The sequence below is a fragment of the Electrophorus electricus genome, chromosome 19, assembly GCF_041902795.1.
Source record: "Electrophorus electricus isolate QZ-2024a chromosome 19, ASM4190279v1, whole genome shotgun sequence".
NCBI classification, from domain to species: domain Eukaryota; kingdom Metazoa; phylum Chordata; class Actinopteri; order Gymnotiformes; family Gymnotidae; genus Electrophorus; species Electrophorus electricus.
Genome location: NC_137515.1, coordinates 1,405,001 through 1,421,202, shown reverse-complemented (window position 1 = coordinate 1,421,202; position 16,202 = coordinate 1,405,001). Strand labels below are relative to the sequence as shown.

Below are 16,202 nucleotides of genomic sequence, written 5' to 3'. Positions count from 1 at the left end.
TGCCGTCATCTATACCACTCCTGATTCTCTCGGACGGCTAGCTCTGTTTACCGGCTCCAGCTCTGTGTTGATATATACACTAAGATGAGGGACTTAAATCACATCTTTTGGAAAAAAATTCAATTTTTTATCAGCGCTGCCACAGCCCTTCAGGTGACATCCTACTACAGATCACAGTCTCGCCGCTGGGCACCTCACACAAGCTCACAAAGCGTTTGCTGTTTGCCAGCTGAGAAAAACAGTGACATGATTGGCTACAGATGCCTGTGGGCCTATCAGAAGACTGCAATCAATGTTGATATGCTAGGAAGGAGGGGACTGTGACCTCTTATTAGTTTGAAAGTACATACTGTCACAAGTTGTCACACGTGCAATATATATCGATATATACAAATCTGCCAGTAGTGAGTGCTTCAGTAATTTGCCTTTTTCTGAAAGACAATTATCTGTGATTACTGGAATAGTCAAATCCAAATAAAACAAGTTCCTTTTATCTTTTCATGGTAAGCAAGTAAGATGCTCTCCTCTTTCTCGCAGTTCAGCATGAATCCACTAGAGGGCAGTACTATTTCGTCTGTTCACATTTTTTAGAGCACAAGTACTTGTCGCGAACAAATTACACGTGTGGACATGTGACATGTCACAGCAATTTTATTCGCATTACTGTTAAAAATAATTTGCTAGAGGTGAAATCTCATTTGCACGGTTGTCAAAAGGTTTTCGAAAGCATTGACTTGATTCATTTAACATTTTACACATTTTACACATGGCACAGAGGCACAGAGTGTGGAATGTACATATATTCTTTAATAAAACAAGCCAAACAACAAAAACCAGTGAATGGGCCTACCTCAGGGTCACCGAGCACACAGCACTTCTAATCTCATGAACTGTGATGTCCTGCCTTATTACACTGTTTGCTGGACTAGCATCTGAAAAGCTCAAAATGACTAAACTTAGGTGTGACGTTTCTATAACTACAAACTCTCCCCTGAGCAAAAAAATATTTTAAGTGCAGGGAACAATTAAAGTGGGATAATTTTAGGAGTCATGGAACACAAAGCCCCTCGGCAGGGGGGCAGGCCTTTCCCAGGCAACTGCTCTCTGACCTCATGCCATGCGGGACGCAAACTGGCCTCATGGAAAATTGGACAAGTGGAAAGACAGATCGTGTCATTCTACAGGTTTGGAAACCTTCACTGGCCTAACATCCTCCACTCAGCCATAAACAAAGGGACTGATGACTGCTGAAACACAGATGACAACTAAGGAGGAGAGATATAAAGGGAAATGACAGAGAAACGCTGCGTTTTTCACACGCTAGCCTTGCGAGCACAGAATGAGCTCAGCTGCTCCCCCACGCTGTCCTGTTGACTGGTTACTCTAATTCACTGTCTGCCCTCAGGCCTCACTGTTACGCCACACCACCTGTGCCCCGCCACATCGCCGTGGCGACTGGAGCGTGGGTTTCCACGGTGGTTGACTGGACAGGGAAACGTGTGGCTGGATTTGTGAGCATCTCCGGTTAGAGCAAAAAGACGGCAGAGGGATTGGTGGATCAAATAAGATCTCAGTGGGAAATGAATATTAACATAATAAAGAACGCTTATATGACCATGAATGTTGATCAAGCAGAAAATATTTACTGTGGATGTAATATATGGTGTGTATTTAAACATCTCACTGTGTTAAAATTCCTCTCCTGGAATCCATTAAAACCCTAAAAACACATCTCTGTTCATCCAAATTACAAGTTATTTCCAAAACAAACCCTAATCCCTGAAGTGTCCTGGATGTAACTCTATTCAGTACACACAGATCTATAAACAAGCCGGTAATCCCCACCTCTAATCTCTGTCTTCCCAGCCTTCCGCCACTCACCTGCCACTCAAGATTACCTGCTCATCTTCAACTCTGGACATCAAACACACGAGAATCCATTCTTGGCATCACTAGCTATATGCTACACAATACTGGAGTAATTCAGTCATACATGTTCGGACCAGAAACCAACTCTGAAGAAGAAGAAAAAGAAATTACAGGGTCAGCTACAATTTAATGAATTATAAAAAATAAGGTTGGTCTTGCTAAACTCAATATGTACATGGCAACATACACTACGTAGCTACACCAGGCTTCTCCTCTGACACGCCTCATTTCACATTAGCATTATGCTAATGATATGGAAAGCCAAACCCCGCAAGATGCCGGGATTGGTGCCTTAGGTGTGTGACACACAAAACCCTGGCTGGACAAACCTGGGTTTTTCAGTCACTGGTACGCTGCAGTTCCAACACCAGAAAGCTCAGCTATTGTCGTTATTTCTCTCGCGATTTGTCTTGTAGCTTATACAAGACACCACACGGACATGTTAACAAGGATCAAAACTTGACTTTCATTGGAGTGAGTCTTTAATTGTTTGTTTTGATACCCATTGCCTGTGATGGTAATAATTACTGGGTCCCAATAAAAGTACACAGTGCTCATAGTCTATTGCAATAAACTCCCATATATTTTTGAACATTAGATTTTTGCCTTATTGTGTGTTGAGAGAAGCTGATCTTATTGGTCTTCCATTATCCCAGGAGAAGGACCAACAATGTCCCATTCAAATGTTTAAAAAGGTTCAGTAGAAATCGGTGGGAATGTACGTGAGCATCCATGTTCAGCGTGCCATGACATCCACGTCAAAGCAGCTTCACCTGTTTGATGTTTAAGGTCTTTCTTTCTGTGACTGTCACCCTGGTCGGTTCCACAGCAGTGCTTTGTTTACATTTAGACGCCAGTTCACAACAAATCCTTTTTGCATTTTGAGCAACTCTGAAGTGCATTTTGGGGACGGCTGTGCTTTAGACAGGAGATCTGTTTCTCCTTCACTTCTGTCACAGAGAACCTCACATTCTGCTCTTGCAAAGTCCAAATTCAACCGTGGAAGCAGTTCAGTACCTTCCTAATCGACCCATTAATATTACAGTTTTATTCACACACGTGTCAGACCCCCAAAATTCTCCAAAGGTCTTACTGGGGTCTTGACCTGGTAGACAGCCAACATTTATGGAATATCAACTATAGGCCTCATTTACATACCATCACCCTGATCCCAGGTCAGCTTGCATATGTAAAAGAGGTACAAGTTCTTAGCAAAGTGAAGCAAGAACCTTTAATACAGACCAATTAAATATTCAGACTTATTCAGACTTATAAGACAGTCCCATTAAAACATTTTCTGCAGTAGTTACTAAGCAGTAACCCACCCAGCCCGATGGGTCTAAAAACATCACATCAAGGCAAAATAAATGAATACATTCACTGATTGTAATCTGTTCAGTCATAAACAATTCTGTTTTCATATTTGTGCAGTGGCCCATTAGATGTAAAACAGCCAATTAGTGATATTAATCTCTCCAAGAATCTTGATATGTACTGGTCTTAGCAGGAAGCATAGTTTGTTTAAAAAACCCTCCCTAGTTTTGTTTTAATTGCAGCTATAGTTCAGTGGCTCCAGTGCTGTAGCTGAACCATAAGAAACAGAGAGACAGACGCAAAGAAGAAGAGATGTGGCGAGAGAGGAGAGGACAGGATATAACCACTGTAACAGGACATAACCACTGTAACAGGACATAACCACTGTAACAGGACATAACCACTGTTACAGGATATAACCACTGTAACAGGATATAACCACTGTAACAGGACATAACCACTGTAACAGGACATAACCACTGTTAGAGGATATAACCACTGTTACAGGATATAACCACTGTTACAGGACATAACCACTGTTACAGGATATAACCACTGTTACAGGACATAACCACTGTAACAGGACATAACCACTGTTACAGGACATAACCACTGTAACAGGACATAACCACTGTTACAGGACATAACCACTGTAACAGGACATAACCACTGTTACAGGACATAACCACTGTAACAGGACATAACCACTGTTAGAGGATATAACCACTGTTACAGGACATAACCACTGTTAGAGGATATAACCACTGTAACAGGACATAACCACTGTTACAGGACATAACCACTGTTACAGGACATAACCACTGTTAGAGGATATAACCACTGTAACAGGACATAACCACTGTTAGAGGATATAACCACTGTTACAGGACATAACCACTGTTACAGGACATAACCACTGTTACAGGACATAACCACTCTTACCAGATATAACCACTGTAACAGGACATAACCACTGTAACAGGATATAATCACTGTTACAGGACATAACCACTGTTACAGGACATAACCACTGTAACAGGACATAACCACTGTTACAGGATATAACCACTGTAACAGGACATAACCACTGTAACAGGATATAATCACTGTTATAGGACATAACCACTGTAACAGGACATAACCACTGTAACAGGATATAACCACTGTAACAGGACATAACCACTGTTACAGGATATAACAACTGTAACAGGACATAACCACTGTAACAGGATATAACCACTGTAACAGGACATAACCACTGCAACAGGCTATTTTGGGTCAAGCACAACCTATAGACTGTGTTATTTCTAAACACTCTTCTCCATACCCAGCATGCGGACATAAGGGTCATTTCTAGTTGGCATTTTCTACACTGAAAATTAGATTACAATGTTAGATTACAAAATGGGTAATAATGGTGGAAACAGATGAAATTTCCCTTGTGCTCAGTACTGAACAAAAGTTATCAGAGTAAATGCAATACTGCAAATCAAGACATTTCTGTGAGAGACTAAGGACAGTTCTCCTGACATGTACCGTTTGGATAAGATGTTGTTATCACGGGAACACTTATTCTGTTTTTAGTTGCCTTCTCAAGCGTACTGGACTACAGACTAAACAGCAAGTGTGCACTCTTGACTGGCCTCTCACATAGCTGACAGCTACAACTACCCCCGTCTCCTTAAACAGGTACAGCTGCTGCCTCTAAACAAAGCCAGAGTGTGAAGATGCGCGGCAGGATGCTCTCCCTGAAGAGCTTTGGTCAGTTCGGAAGCTAGAAACACGTTCGTTCCTGGGCACAGAGATGGTGACTCAGACGACTCAAATGCCCGTCCCTTCTGTGGCTCGGAACTTTCAGGGATTGAGTTGAAGCTATTCAGAATGCACGACTGTAATGGTGGACGAAGAGACCGAACCACCAGAACAAACAAGCCATTGTTTGGGGACGTCGGAATGAAATCTACTCCGTCCTTAGGTCTTCTCATTGCCTAAACAGTACTTAATTAAAATAACACTCAGCGGAAAGTGTCCTGTGGCTCGATACACACGCACACTGCGAGTGAGATGGCCACGACCTCCATAGAGAGCTCGACGCTCCCGTCTGGCTGCAGGTCTAATTAGGGGCCGTCATGTGGCCTCCGTGCTCCAGGGGTCCCTCTGCTGTAGAGAGACTACAGGAGGTCTCATCACTCACATCCCTGGCTTCTCACGGCTCACGGAGCTTAGTGCACGCTCCATAAGCTCCAAACATTCACCGCACTCGCAGTAGTGGGGTGGGGTCAGCCGTGCTTCCTACACGATGGCAGGGACTCTTTTCATCAGGGAAAGGGGCACATCTCGGATTGGCCGTTTTCAGGAGGGTTAATGTTCTTGGTGCATTTAGAACAGTTTGAACGTTCAGAAAGTGTTTCCGACCAAGAAATGGTGAATAACCAATCTGCTTTTGGAGAAAACAATAATATGGAAAATCAAGTTAAAGTTGGTTTGTTTAAATTACTGAGACGGAGTCTGAACAAGAAGGTATGTTGTTCTGCTTTTGCAGAAATACTAAATAAATGAATAAAACTAGTTAAAAATAAATCAGTCAACACCTTGCACCAGCGCTAACAAACATGTTACAACGGTAAAAAAGACCAAAAACAAAATGGAGGTCACAGTGAACTATGACATCACCTTTATTAATGTTAGGAAAGGTTCTTATGCATCTGCAAAACCGTTATGTCTAAAATAAGCATGATTGTGTCATCTTTAGAGACACTGCTGAAGGAAACTTCTATGAATAGTGCTTGTGAGGAGTCACTGGAGAAACTTGCTTTGGTTCCCCAGCCCAGCCAAACCCAGGGCAGGAGGTACCCCAGCAACCGCCGTCATTTCCTGTGACGTCAGCTGTATCTGGGAATTTGCTTTCCTAAAACAACATTCCCTGGTGGAAAACCGTGCGCAGCTCCCCAGGGGCCGTGTCTTCTCCAGTTAATGACTGCATGCAGAAACACTAACAATGGCCTCCATTCTGAGGACGACGAGGCAATAGTGAGCTGAGGGGCCTTCAGACGAAATGTAAACAGCGTGTCAAATAAGGCAGCTTCCTTTTAGAATGAAACTGAAATAGTAACCAGGTAAACACCCTGCAAGTTTACCAAAATCATTGGTTCACCCTTACAAAAAAAATTCTTACTCAAAATGCTCATATAAACAAAACTGTAATTACACAACATATATTACACAACTTAAGACCCAACTGTCTGATATTATCTGTAATAGACAACCCAATATAGGCTTTATACCAGGGTTTATATATATATATATATATTTATGGCCATAGAAAGCTATAATGTGAGAGTAAACACCAACTGTGCAAAAGATATTCCCCTAACTGTATCCTAGCATAAAAATGACTTGAGCAACCAAACCTACAACAATTTTTTACATAATGAAACAATATACAGTTTCAACATATACTTCTGTATCCATTATTGCCTGATATTAATCCAGATACATTTCTTGTAAGTATAAATTATAAATCAAATTCACAGGAAACAGAGAAGATGGTTTAATTTTACATTAAACATGTTTTAAGGATCAGCAGGAAATCTGCATAAAGCATTAACATAAAGATCTGAAAGAGACTCAGACCACTGAATTTTGCCCAAGGTCTCCGAGCTCGTTTGCATTGTGAAATTCAGCACTGCGTGCTGCTAATTCCCAGGAGGTTTCTCTCAGCTCTGGACTCGCAGTGCAGGTAGTGGCCTGATTATTGAATCAAACAACCTCGACGTAAATTCATTCATTCATTCATTAATATACTGGTTTACTGGGTTTCGTTTCTTGGGAGGGGTTTTGTGTGTAAATGAAGCTAAACGTATAATCGTGTGAAGCCCAGCCCTCGTGGCATCCCTGTCCAGCACGTGGACGGCTGATCATGAGAAGGATGGTCCTGACTCAGTGGTGAGCTGCGCGTGTTTCCTCCATCACAGCACAAACACATCACGGACCCCGTGAATAGCACGGGTGCTAGCTGAACCATCACTACAGAGTCCAATATACCAATGAACTACAATACTGTAGAAATACAGGGATCAATACTGATGCCTTGAAGTGTAAAATGCATATAAACTCTATAACAGACAAAAATATGAGTCTATCTACCTCTGAATATGAGATCTACACAGGATCTTTCCAGTTCATTCCTTACAAAATGCAATATGTTCTCCACTGCATAGAAGGGTCACAGAAGGGTCATAGATGCTCCCCGCAAGTGTTGATCGTAGAGGGCAGCGCAGGGTTTGTCACAAAATGGTGAATCTTAAAACCAGGCTCTTCTTTAAAAAAGCGATGAGCCATTTCCTCTGCAGATGCACTTTACATTTTATACGCACTTTGGCCTGTGGTTGAAAGCCGTAATTTCTTCATTATTCTTTAGAATTGATTCTGTAGTACACTCAGCAAAAAGATAAACAGGCAGAACACTCAAAATGTTTACGTCCAAGTTTTCTGAATTCTTGGAAGCAACATATTAACAGGCAAAGGGCTAGCAGACATGAAAGCACTGCTAAAGTCATTAGGGCAGAGGGGTTTAGAAAGGGCTGTGTGGGTTTAGCACAGTAATGGCTTATTCCATTATCTGGGCTGGAAACACACTGATGTCATACAGATGTTCACCCAGCAAAATTCTCTGAAATACAAAGGTGTGTTTCATAGAACAGACTTGTAAGAAAGGTCACAAGTGAGCACAGCAGACTAAAGATCCCTCAAAAATCCAGAAAAGAAGGGCACGTGCTTAATCTTCCTTTAAACGTAGTGAATGGATTCCTCAGAAAGGGAGTGAAAAAGGTTGAGATCTTTCCAGGCAGGGTCCTCCACATGAGCTCTTCTGCGCAGACACAGGGAGGACATTTGGGGGAACAGAGCACCAGCCACATCTCCTCGCTCTGCTCTAGCTCAGGAGAGAGCTTGACATTTACAGGAGATGGTGAGTAAAATCATGTGTGTTCAAGCAAGGGAAGTCAACTAACTGTGAGGGTCTGGAGAAACTTCTAGGGTTCTTCTATAATATAGTGGAATAGTACAAATGCCCCACTGCGGGCACCTGGTTCAAGAAAAGTGTGTCTGCGTTTGGTGGTCCACGTCATTAAACACGTGCACATTTGTACAGCAGGGTCCAGCTTTTACTGGTAATGAGGTGCAACACACAATAGGTGCAAAATCCAGGAGACCTTTTTGTGTTTGGATGGGATTTGAACCACAGTTCTAATCCAAGCTCGGAAGAGCGCTGCCTCTCTCTGCCTTTATCCTCGCGATAATGCGGCATACCAACAGGATGTCAGTATCGCCGTGGTCTAAAAAGGTGGCTTTGCAGGAAACACCCAGACTAGTGACGCTGTCATGTGATTGGTGAGGGCCCGATATAGGGGGGAAATCAAGCCACACAGATACACACACACACACACACACACACACACACACACACGCGCACCCACACAAATTTGCTGCTTTGTTAATCGACTATTAGAGAACTGTGCACACTGTTGGCAGTCTGTCCAGGCACGTTAAATCGGTAACGCATTGAAATGCGGCACCAGGCAGCCCCACTCCGCACGGAGAGCAGACCCGCACGCTGATGTGCTGACTCAGGTTGTGTGCGCGGAACGCCACGACCGACTCGAGATCTGCTCGGGGTGCGGGAGTGAGGCACCGAGGACAGGATGCGGGACAGGAGCGAGTCGCTGCAGCGATGTGGCACAGCTCCCCAAACCCCCGGACTGACGTGCAGAACCTGTCCAGGGCGGAACCAACCGTGTCTCGGTGTGGCTGAGCGGCTGACTGATGGCTGCAGGCCGCACGTTTTCTGCGGTTCCCACTGGAAAACTGCGTCTGAGTCCAACGCTGGCTGGTCTAACAGCCACAGCCCTACAATGAATGTGTAGCAAAACGTAGCGTGGCAATAAAAATCTAATTCACCAAGCCAGAGACAAATTCAAACAAGAAAAAAACAAAAACACCCAAAAAGGTGCTAAGTGCAAGGCCTTATAAGTGATGAGGTGAAATTACTTTGCAAACAGATCTGGTCAATACTGAGATATTGGTCTTTAAATGAACTCCACAGATATTCTCAGCAAAGTTCTTAGGCCTAGTATTCTCAGCAAACACCTGACAAAAGCCAGTGTGTGTGTTTGCTACAGCTAGTAGCTATAACTAACCTTCAGTCTCAGGGAAATAAGCCAAACAGCCTCAGCATTTAGTTTGCTGCCATTTGGCCTACTGTAGGAAACCATCTACTTGATTCACTGGATGAGTGATTAAACAAACACTGGTGACATATTAGCAGTGTGTGCTCAGGGAAACCTTCCCATCTGACATCACACCAGTCACACCATGACTCAGTCCATCTGAATGGAGCATTATGAGTATAACAGCATCTGTTCATGGTGTTGGCATCTACCCTTTATACTTACACAACAAGGTAACGTTACTTTAGTCACGAATGCCTGAAAAAACGTATTCTTCAGCTCTCCTGGCTGTCTGAACTTGCCAGCGTCCTGCAAGAGACACATCTGTTTCCTCTGTGTAGCAGGAGTGGTATTTCTAGACATGCCTTTGAAATTGAAACTTATTCACCTCCCTCACTGACGTTAGCGAGAAGTCCAGTCAAAGCTCAGTGACGCTGTCTCCACTAGCCAAGCATGGGTCAACACATGCAATGCAGACAGGACAGCAGGACAACCAATGTGATATCAGGTTGCGCGTAGATGACTAGTTTTGTCCTCTTCTGAGCAATCCCTGTGATATTCTCTGCACATCAAATTCATGACAGTACAAATGAATTGCAACCACACAAGACCCTTCAGGCTGACATGGATATGGACATTAGCCTGTGGCATCGCTCAGCAAGACCAAAGATTGTAACAGCTACCTCTCAGATGCAGTCCCACCTGAGGCAAAGGACTGGTATGAGGAGAGGGCGTGGCCTAAGCGGGCGTGGCCGGAGCGGGCGTGGCCTGAGCAGGTGAAGCATGAGCCTACCTTTCACTGTAGGCAAACGCACACACCCTGAAATGAGGCACTAGAAAGCAAATCTAACCGTCTAAAGTGAGAAACTAAAAATGTTCAACTACACAACAAAGACAAGACCAGTTAAGAAGTCACAGGAGTTATTTTATTTTCAGCAGTGATGAGATGTATATGTATATTCTCATAAGCTGAATATTGTATCTCACACACACACATACATACACACACACACACACATGCACATACACACACACACACACACACATATACACACACACATATACACACACACACACACACACACACACACACACACACACACACACTCCAAGCAGTCTGCTGGCTATTCTACTCCTCTACTCAGCTCTATAACCCTACTCTCTAACACTATCTTTTGCGTGCTTGTTTTATGACTATGGCTTAATACAGTATAGCATTAAGCAGTATAGCATGAAAAGAGTAATTTTGTTTGTATTATATATATATATATATATATATATATATATATATATATATATATATATATATATATATATATATATATATATATATATGTCAGTAATAGATCAGACCAATTAGTTCCAAGTCACCAGCATATGTATGGAGAAATTTGAAATTCAAAGGTCAGAAAAACAAGCTTTGCTGCCTTGTCAACATGTTCAGGGTGAACTGATGTACGTACCTAAAATAGATCAGGATATGGAGAAAGAGGAGTTGAAAAACACTGTTCCACTACTTTTCAGTCACCTCATCTACTTGTCCTTTTGTGGATACAACATTGCATCTTCCTGCAGCGTATTCAACATTACACCCCCTCACTCCTATTGTCTTCAGCATTCAGTGCTCTTTGATGTACTCAAAAAATAAGCACACCACCATACTCACAAGCATAAGCTGGGAGCACCTGAATAAAGCGTTGGAGTGTGTGTGTGTTTTGAACTTGAGATGGTAGCGGCACTGTTAAATAGTGCAGGAGCCTATTGGATGTTATGCTGACCTATTTGTGCAGCGTTTCCATTTTGATAAAAGCCTGAGGATTCACAGATCTTGAATGCAGGCATGTCACGTGTTTTCAGTCATTTCTTTCAACTGTGTGACTATGGTATGGTTTTTTTGGAAAATCCCACTTGCTTCACGTCCATTAGCTTTTATAAAAACATTCAGGAGCCCTTAAATTAAAACATAGCTAGTTAAATGTATTTTGTAGGGATATCAACACTGTTTGATCTCACCAGGAGAGAGGAAAATTGCTCTGTCATACGTTAGGTGTCACGGCTTCCACAGCTTGTCTGTCTAGTCTGTCAGCTTGGCCATGTGCATTTGTTTTTCTTTCCCTGCCTCTCGTTTCTCTGGTTCAGCTCTCCCATGTCCCCCTGCATGCATCCTCTCAATTTCCCTGCTCCAGCCAGCATTTCACTCTGTTCTGCTCTGTAGTCGTCTTGGTTAAGTTGTACCCTGTTCTGCTCTGTGTTTTTACTAATGGCTTTCGCCTCCTTGTACAAGTTGTTTGTTTGTTTCTAGTCCTGCGCTCCTTCTGTGTTTCTCCACTGTCCTGTTGTCCCCATCCTTGGGCAGAGGCGTAAAGGTCATTCACACATGCATCCTGCCAAAATTCCATAAATGATATAAAAATCAAATCAAATACATTGTACTTAAATAAATCTTCTTAAATGTGATTTAGCAGTAGTTTAGGGCAATTGCTTTTATGTTTAATACTTTTAAGTTGGTTTCGTTTCAAAAAGGCAAGTCTTAACAGATATTAACAGGTACATTAATAGCTGTCATTGATCCAACCTGCTGAACAAGGACTAGGCTCCAGTTTTCTCATGAAACCTCAACTGACACTGAGGTGGTGGAGATATCTGATCTGCGTCTGCAGGCTACGACACACACACACATGTAGACATACAACCGGAGGGATTAAGGCTGAGTCTACAGTCCAAATTACGCATGCTCTCACACACCTCTCTGGTACCATATACAGTTAATCCCACCGACAGCTCGTACGGAAGTCGCGATGAAGCTCGGTTAACCTTGCTTTAACCTCCGGCCGACTAACCGTTCGGATCATTTTTTGTCTTGCAGACAGCTGTGTCTGGAGCTCGTAGGACAGTAACAAAAACTCAGTAATTAGAGCCCATTGAAAAAAATGCAAACGGCTCCTTTGTTTTCTCTGCAAATGTTTGGAAAGTGCTCCGGGTGTGGGTGGGAACGCACAGCTGACATGCCGAGCACTCAACCTGCGTTAACCTCGTGTGCACTGTCGTTTACGCCATCATCTTAGGACCCTTCTACTCGATTATTTGTTTGTTTGTCACTCAGCCCAAATCAACAATGCAGAGTCCTGCCGCGAAGTGATGCGTGTGGCGTGAGCAGGGCCAAAAGGACACCTCTGAGAAGCTGTGAGTCCTGGAGGCACCAGTGGTCCCAGTTCCCCCCAAACCACAAGCAATCGCACTGTTACTGGACCACAGTGATGTACTCACCCAAACATTAGGATTACGGTCAGGATTAGGAAATCACACATCACTGTGTGTCCTGCACCTCCCGGTACACTTCATACCTGAAACCACTGAGTAATGTTAATTCTCCTCAACATTTTACCGACATATATATATATAGCTTGGTGACCCTCCGTTCTGCAGGGCCATTAAAGTGTGCTGGGCGTCCCCCCGCCCCACCCCCGCGACAGCTGGTACCACGCAGGCCCCTCCCACACGCAGGCCTTAGTCTCGCCTCTCTTTTCCAGCTGGACCGAGCCAGCGAATGCCGCTCCTCTAACCAAGCTTCCATACAGGATTAATACTACAGATCTATGTATGGGCCTGGCCTATAAATAACAAGCTAACAGCCACCGCTGCACATTAGGACAAAGCAGCACTCACCATATCCAGGAATGCCTCCTGAACGGGAAGTTATTCACTTGCATCATTTTTTGGTCCCTTCCTGTATAAATGCAGCCGGTCTTCATTTAAGCAGAGGTGCAGTTTGAGTGTCATTCATACTGAGTCTGGACAGAACCATTATTTCCACTCTTTACCGACTTCCTTTAAAGTTCTTCTGAAACTTCTCACAGACGTGTAGGATGCTAGTGGACATAGAGTACATTTTCTTTGCACTGGTCTACTCTACACAGCAGAGATGGAAGACACTCCACAGCAACAACAGTTTTAAGGCAACAAAACAGGCAACGCTGAAAAATGGAGGGCCAGTCAAGCACTAGAAAAAAGGGACAACAGAAGGGAGCAAAACCAGGACGGCTCAGTAGTAGAGCAGAAACAGACCGTGAGCGGCGCGGGAACAGCAACTTTCCTGCCTCTTTCGCGGAATTCTCCCAGCTAAGATGTCAAATCCATCCTGGCACATCCTCATCGTGAAGTCACATGGTCATTTTCCGTGTGGGAGGTGGGGGATGCCATAGTCCCTCCTGCTTTGTCTTTCCAAGTCTTCCAAAGGAGAAAAAGGCTTCATTTCAGAGAGGGATCCGTACACCGGCATCTCCGAGGACGCTGGAGGAGCAGGCATTCCCGCCATTCCCGTGGGCCGACCGTCGGGTTGCCATGCGGAGCCGTCCCGGGGCAGCGCACCTTCCTTGGCTCTCCTCCTCCTCCTCGGCTGAGCGGCGGACGGACTTGGGGAGCAAAGTGAGGTGCGATGTGAACGATCGATCCTCCTGCCGCAGACAGCTGTGATTAATCCAGCCCTGCTTGCTGAAGGACGAGAGAAGAACGTTTGGGGCAGGCAGGAAAAGGAGCGCCAGCGGAGCAGAGGGGCAGCGGCGTATCAGCTCAGCTCAGCCCGCATTGCCTCTTGGATTCGGTCCACACGTCTGGCACCCGTCACACACCTGGTGTTTGGCTGGGTGGTCTGACTGCAGCCTGGGCATCTGTGAGAAGAGGTGCACGCTGCAACTCTCCCTCTCTCTCTCCCTCCCGCCCTCTCTCTTAGCTCTTAGCACGTGCTAATCTTCTCTGCTCCTCCAGATCCTCCTTGCTGCCCCGTGGTCAGTCTTCCCGCGCGGAGGGCTGCTACAGCATGAGCAGACAGCTCTTCTCCGGAACTCCGCTCACCCGCTCCGCTACGACGTGCTGCAGAGCCGGCTGTGGTGTGTGCACGTGCGCGTGCGTGTGTGTGTATGTCTGCTAGAGACTGTGTGACTGGATGTCTGAGTGCAAGCGTCAAGGGGCCCCACGAGGGAGGTTCTGGCCAGCCAACGTTACAGAGCACTACAGGAGCTTAACAGCTGGAAAAGCCTGTTTCTACCGATGGGAATTCAATCTGGCAGAAATGACCGAACGCAAAACACAGAAGCTAAAACCTTCATAGATGAAAACCTTAAAGAACACCTTACAGAGACCAAAAATGGGGGCCTACAGACATGGACACGCAGGGCTGCACAGCAACTGTGCTCTCTGTTGGAGATTCTGTATTCATTTCTGTTGAGCACAATCTCTGACTCATCAAGGCAGTCAAAGACCCTTGAGGAGCCCTGACATGCAGTGCTCATGTCACTTCAGGACAAAGATGAAATCGTAAAACAGACAACTTTGCAGGGAAGCGTGTTGCAGAGAATCAGGTCTACTGTTAGCTGTTCACCTGTGACTGCCGCTCATTTGGCTTTCTCTGAATAATGTGTCCGTGACAAATCACCCCCTCTAACATGAATCAAAACAGCTCATTTTAATGAGGCTTAGAATCACGATCAAACAGAACCTAACACTGCCGCAAAACCAGAAATCAAACAGTCAAGACATAAATGAGTTTGGTGTCTTAAAAGCATCTCTGAAAAAAAAAACAGCTAAAATTAGTTAAGTACAAGCAGACAGACTCGTGCGTCATAAACATGGCCCCTTTAACACGCGCCTGTTGAAATGATGAGGGGTAGTTTTACGCAGGGTTGTATCAAATCCCTCAGCTACAGTGAAAGACCAGCAGTATGGATCAGCTACGAACTGCACATCACATGATGATATCGTGGCTTTGCAGATATCATGTGTTTGTATGACGAAAGGACACAAACTGACATGGTATCAGCTGCTGTATATAGTTTGCTGGTTTTCTGAGCTGGCTTTTCTGTAACCAGACGTCTGAAAATAACCCAGCCATTCTATGCTGCATGAGTAAAACATGGGGGCTTTGCAAAACCTGGCATCCTGGCATTGTGGATTACACCACACAAGATCTTATTTAGTGAGATACTGCAATCCTCACTTTCATTTCAGTGAGATGTTTACTAGTAAATAACCAGTGTTGAAAATGAGTCAACCAGATTCTGCGGGTGGTGACGAAACCCTGGACTAAGCTGCCTCTAATGGGATGCCTCTAATATTGTTTCAGTAGCCTTATCTCACATTTGCCAAGGCGTTTGTGTTTACATCAAACCCCTGTGCTGTTCAGCACTGAGAAGAATCTTCACACTGAACCTGCTGCAGTCCAGCATGCAGTGAGCGTGCACAGTGAGCGCATGCAGTGAGCGTGCACAGTGAGCGCACGCAGTGAGCGTGCACAGTGAGCGCATGCAGTGAGCGTGCACAGTGAGCGCATGCAGTGAGCGTGCACACACAGCTCAACTCACATTGTATGCATAGCTCACCCTTCCCATAGCAGCGTAGCCAGCGATGGCCAAAATCTGGTGACGCATGAAAAAAGGTCTGTGCGAAACTTAGTCTGGTTTGTTTTGGGTTGGGGTGATTGCTTATTTGTGCTCAATTTAAAGGTTGCAGGGTTTATGCTACAAAATCTCAAAGGTGAATAGATACCTTGAGGCCCTTTGTACTTGCTGTGGTGTGTGAACTGGAATGAGACGTGGAGTAAAGGAACAACGGAACAACGTTTAAGGACTCACAAAATCAGTAAGTGGTCATTAACTAGCATGAAAACAGGGCGGAGGTGCTGGAGAACAAGGAGGGAACGCCTACATCCTGCCTCTGCAACGCTGCAATGCTTCTCTC

General features: G+C 44.6%; 1 protein-coding gene across 7 annotated transcripts in view; it reads right to left on the bottom strand.

Annotated features, from left to right (window-relative positions):
- LOC113584247 (3',5'-cyclic-AMP phosphodiesterase 4D-like) overlaps positions 1-16,202 on the bottom strand; it is a 126,352-nt gene that overhangs the window by 32,295 nt on the left and 77,855 nt on the right. The window contains exon 1 of one of the 7 annotated variants that reach the window (XM_035535220.2): positions 13,137-14,230. The exons of the other annotated variants lie outside the window; for them this stretch is intronic. Within the exon in view, the coding sequence (XP_035391113.1) occupies positions 13,137-13,222 (86 nt within the window). The 5' untranslated portion in view covers positions 13,223-14,230. Of the gene's footprint in view, positions 1-13,136; positions 14,231-16,202 lie in introns of those variants that run through there. 7 annotated transcript variants of the gene reach the window in all.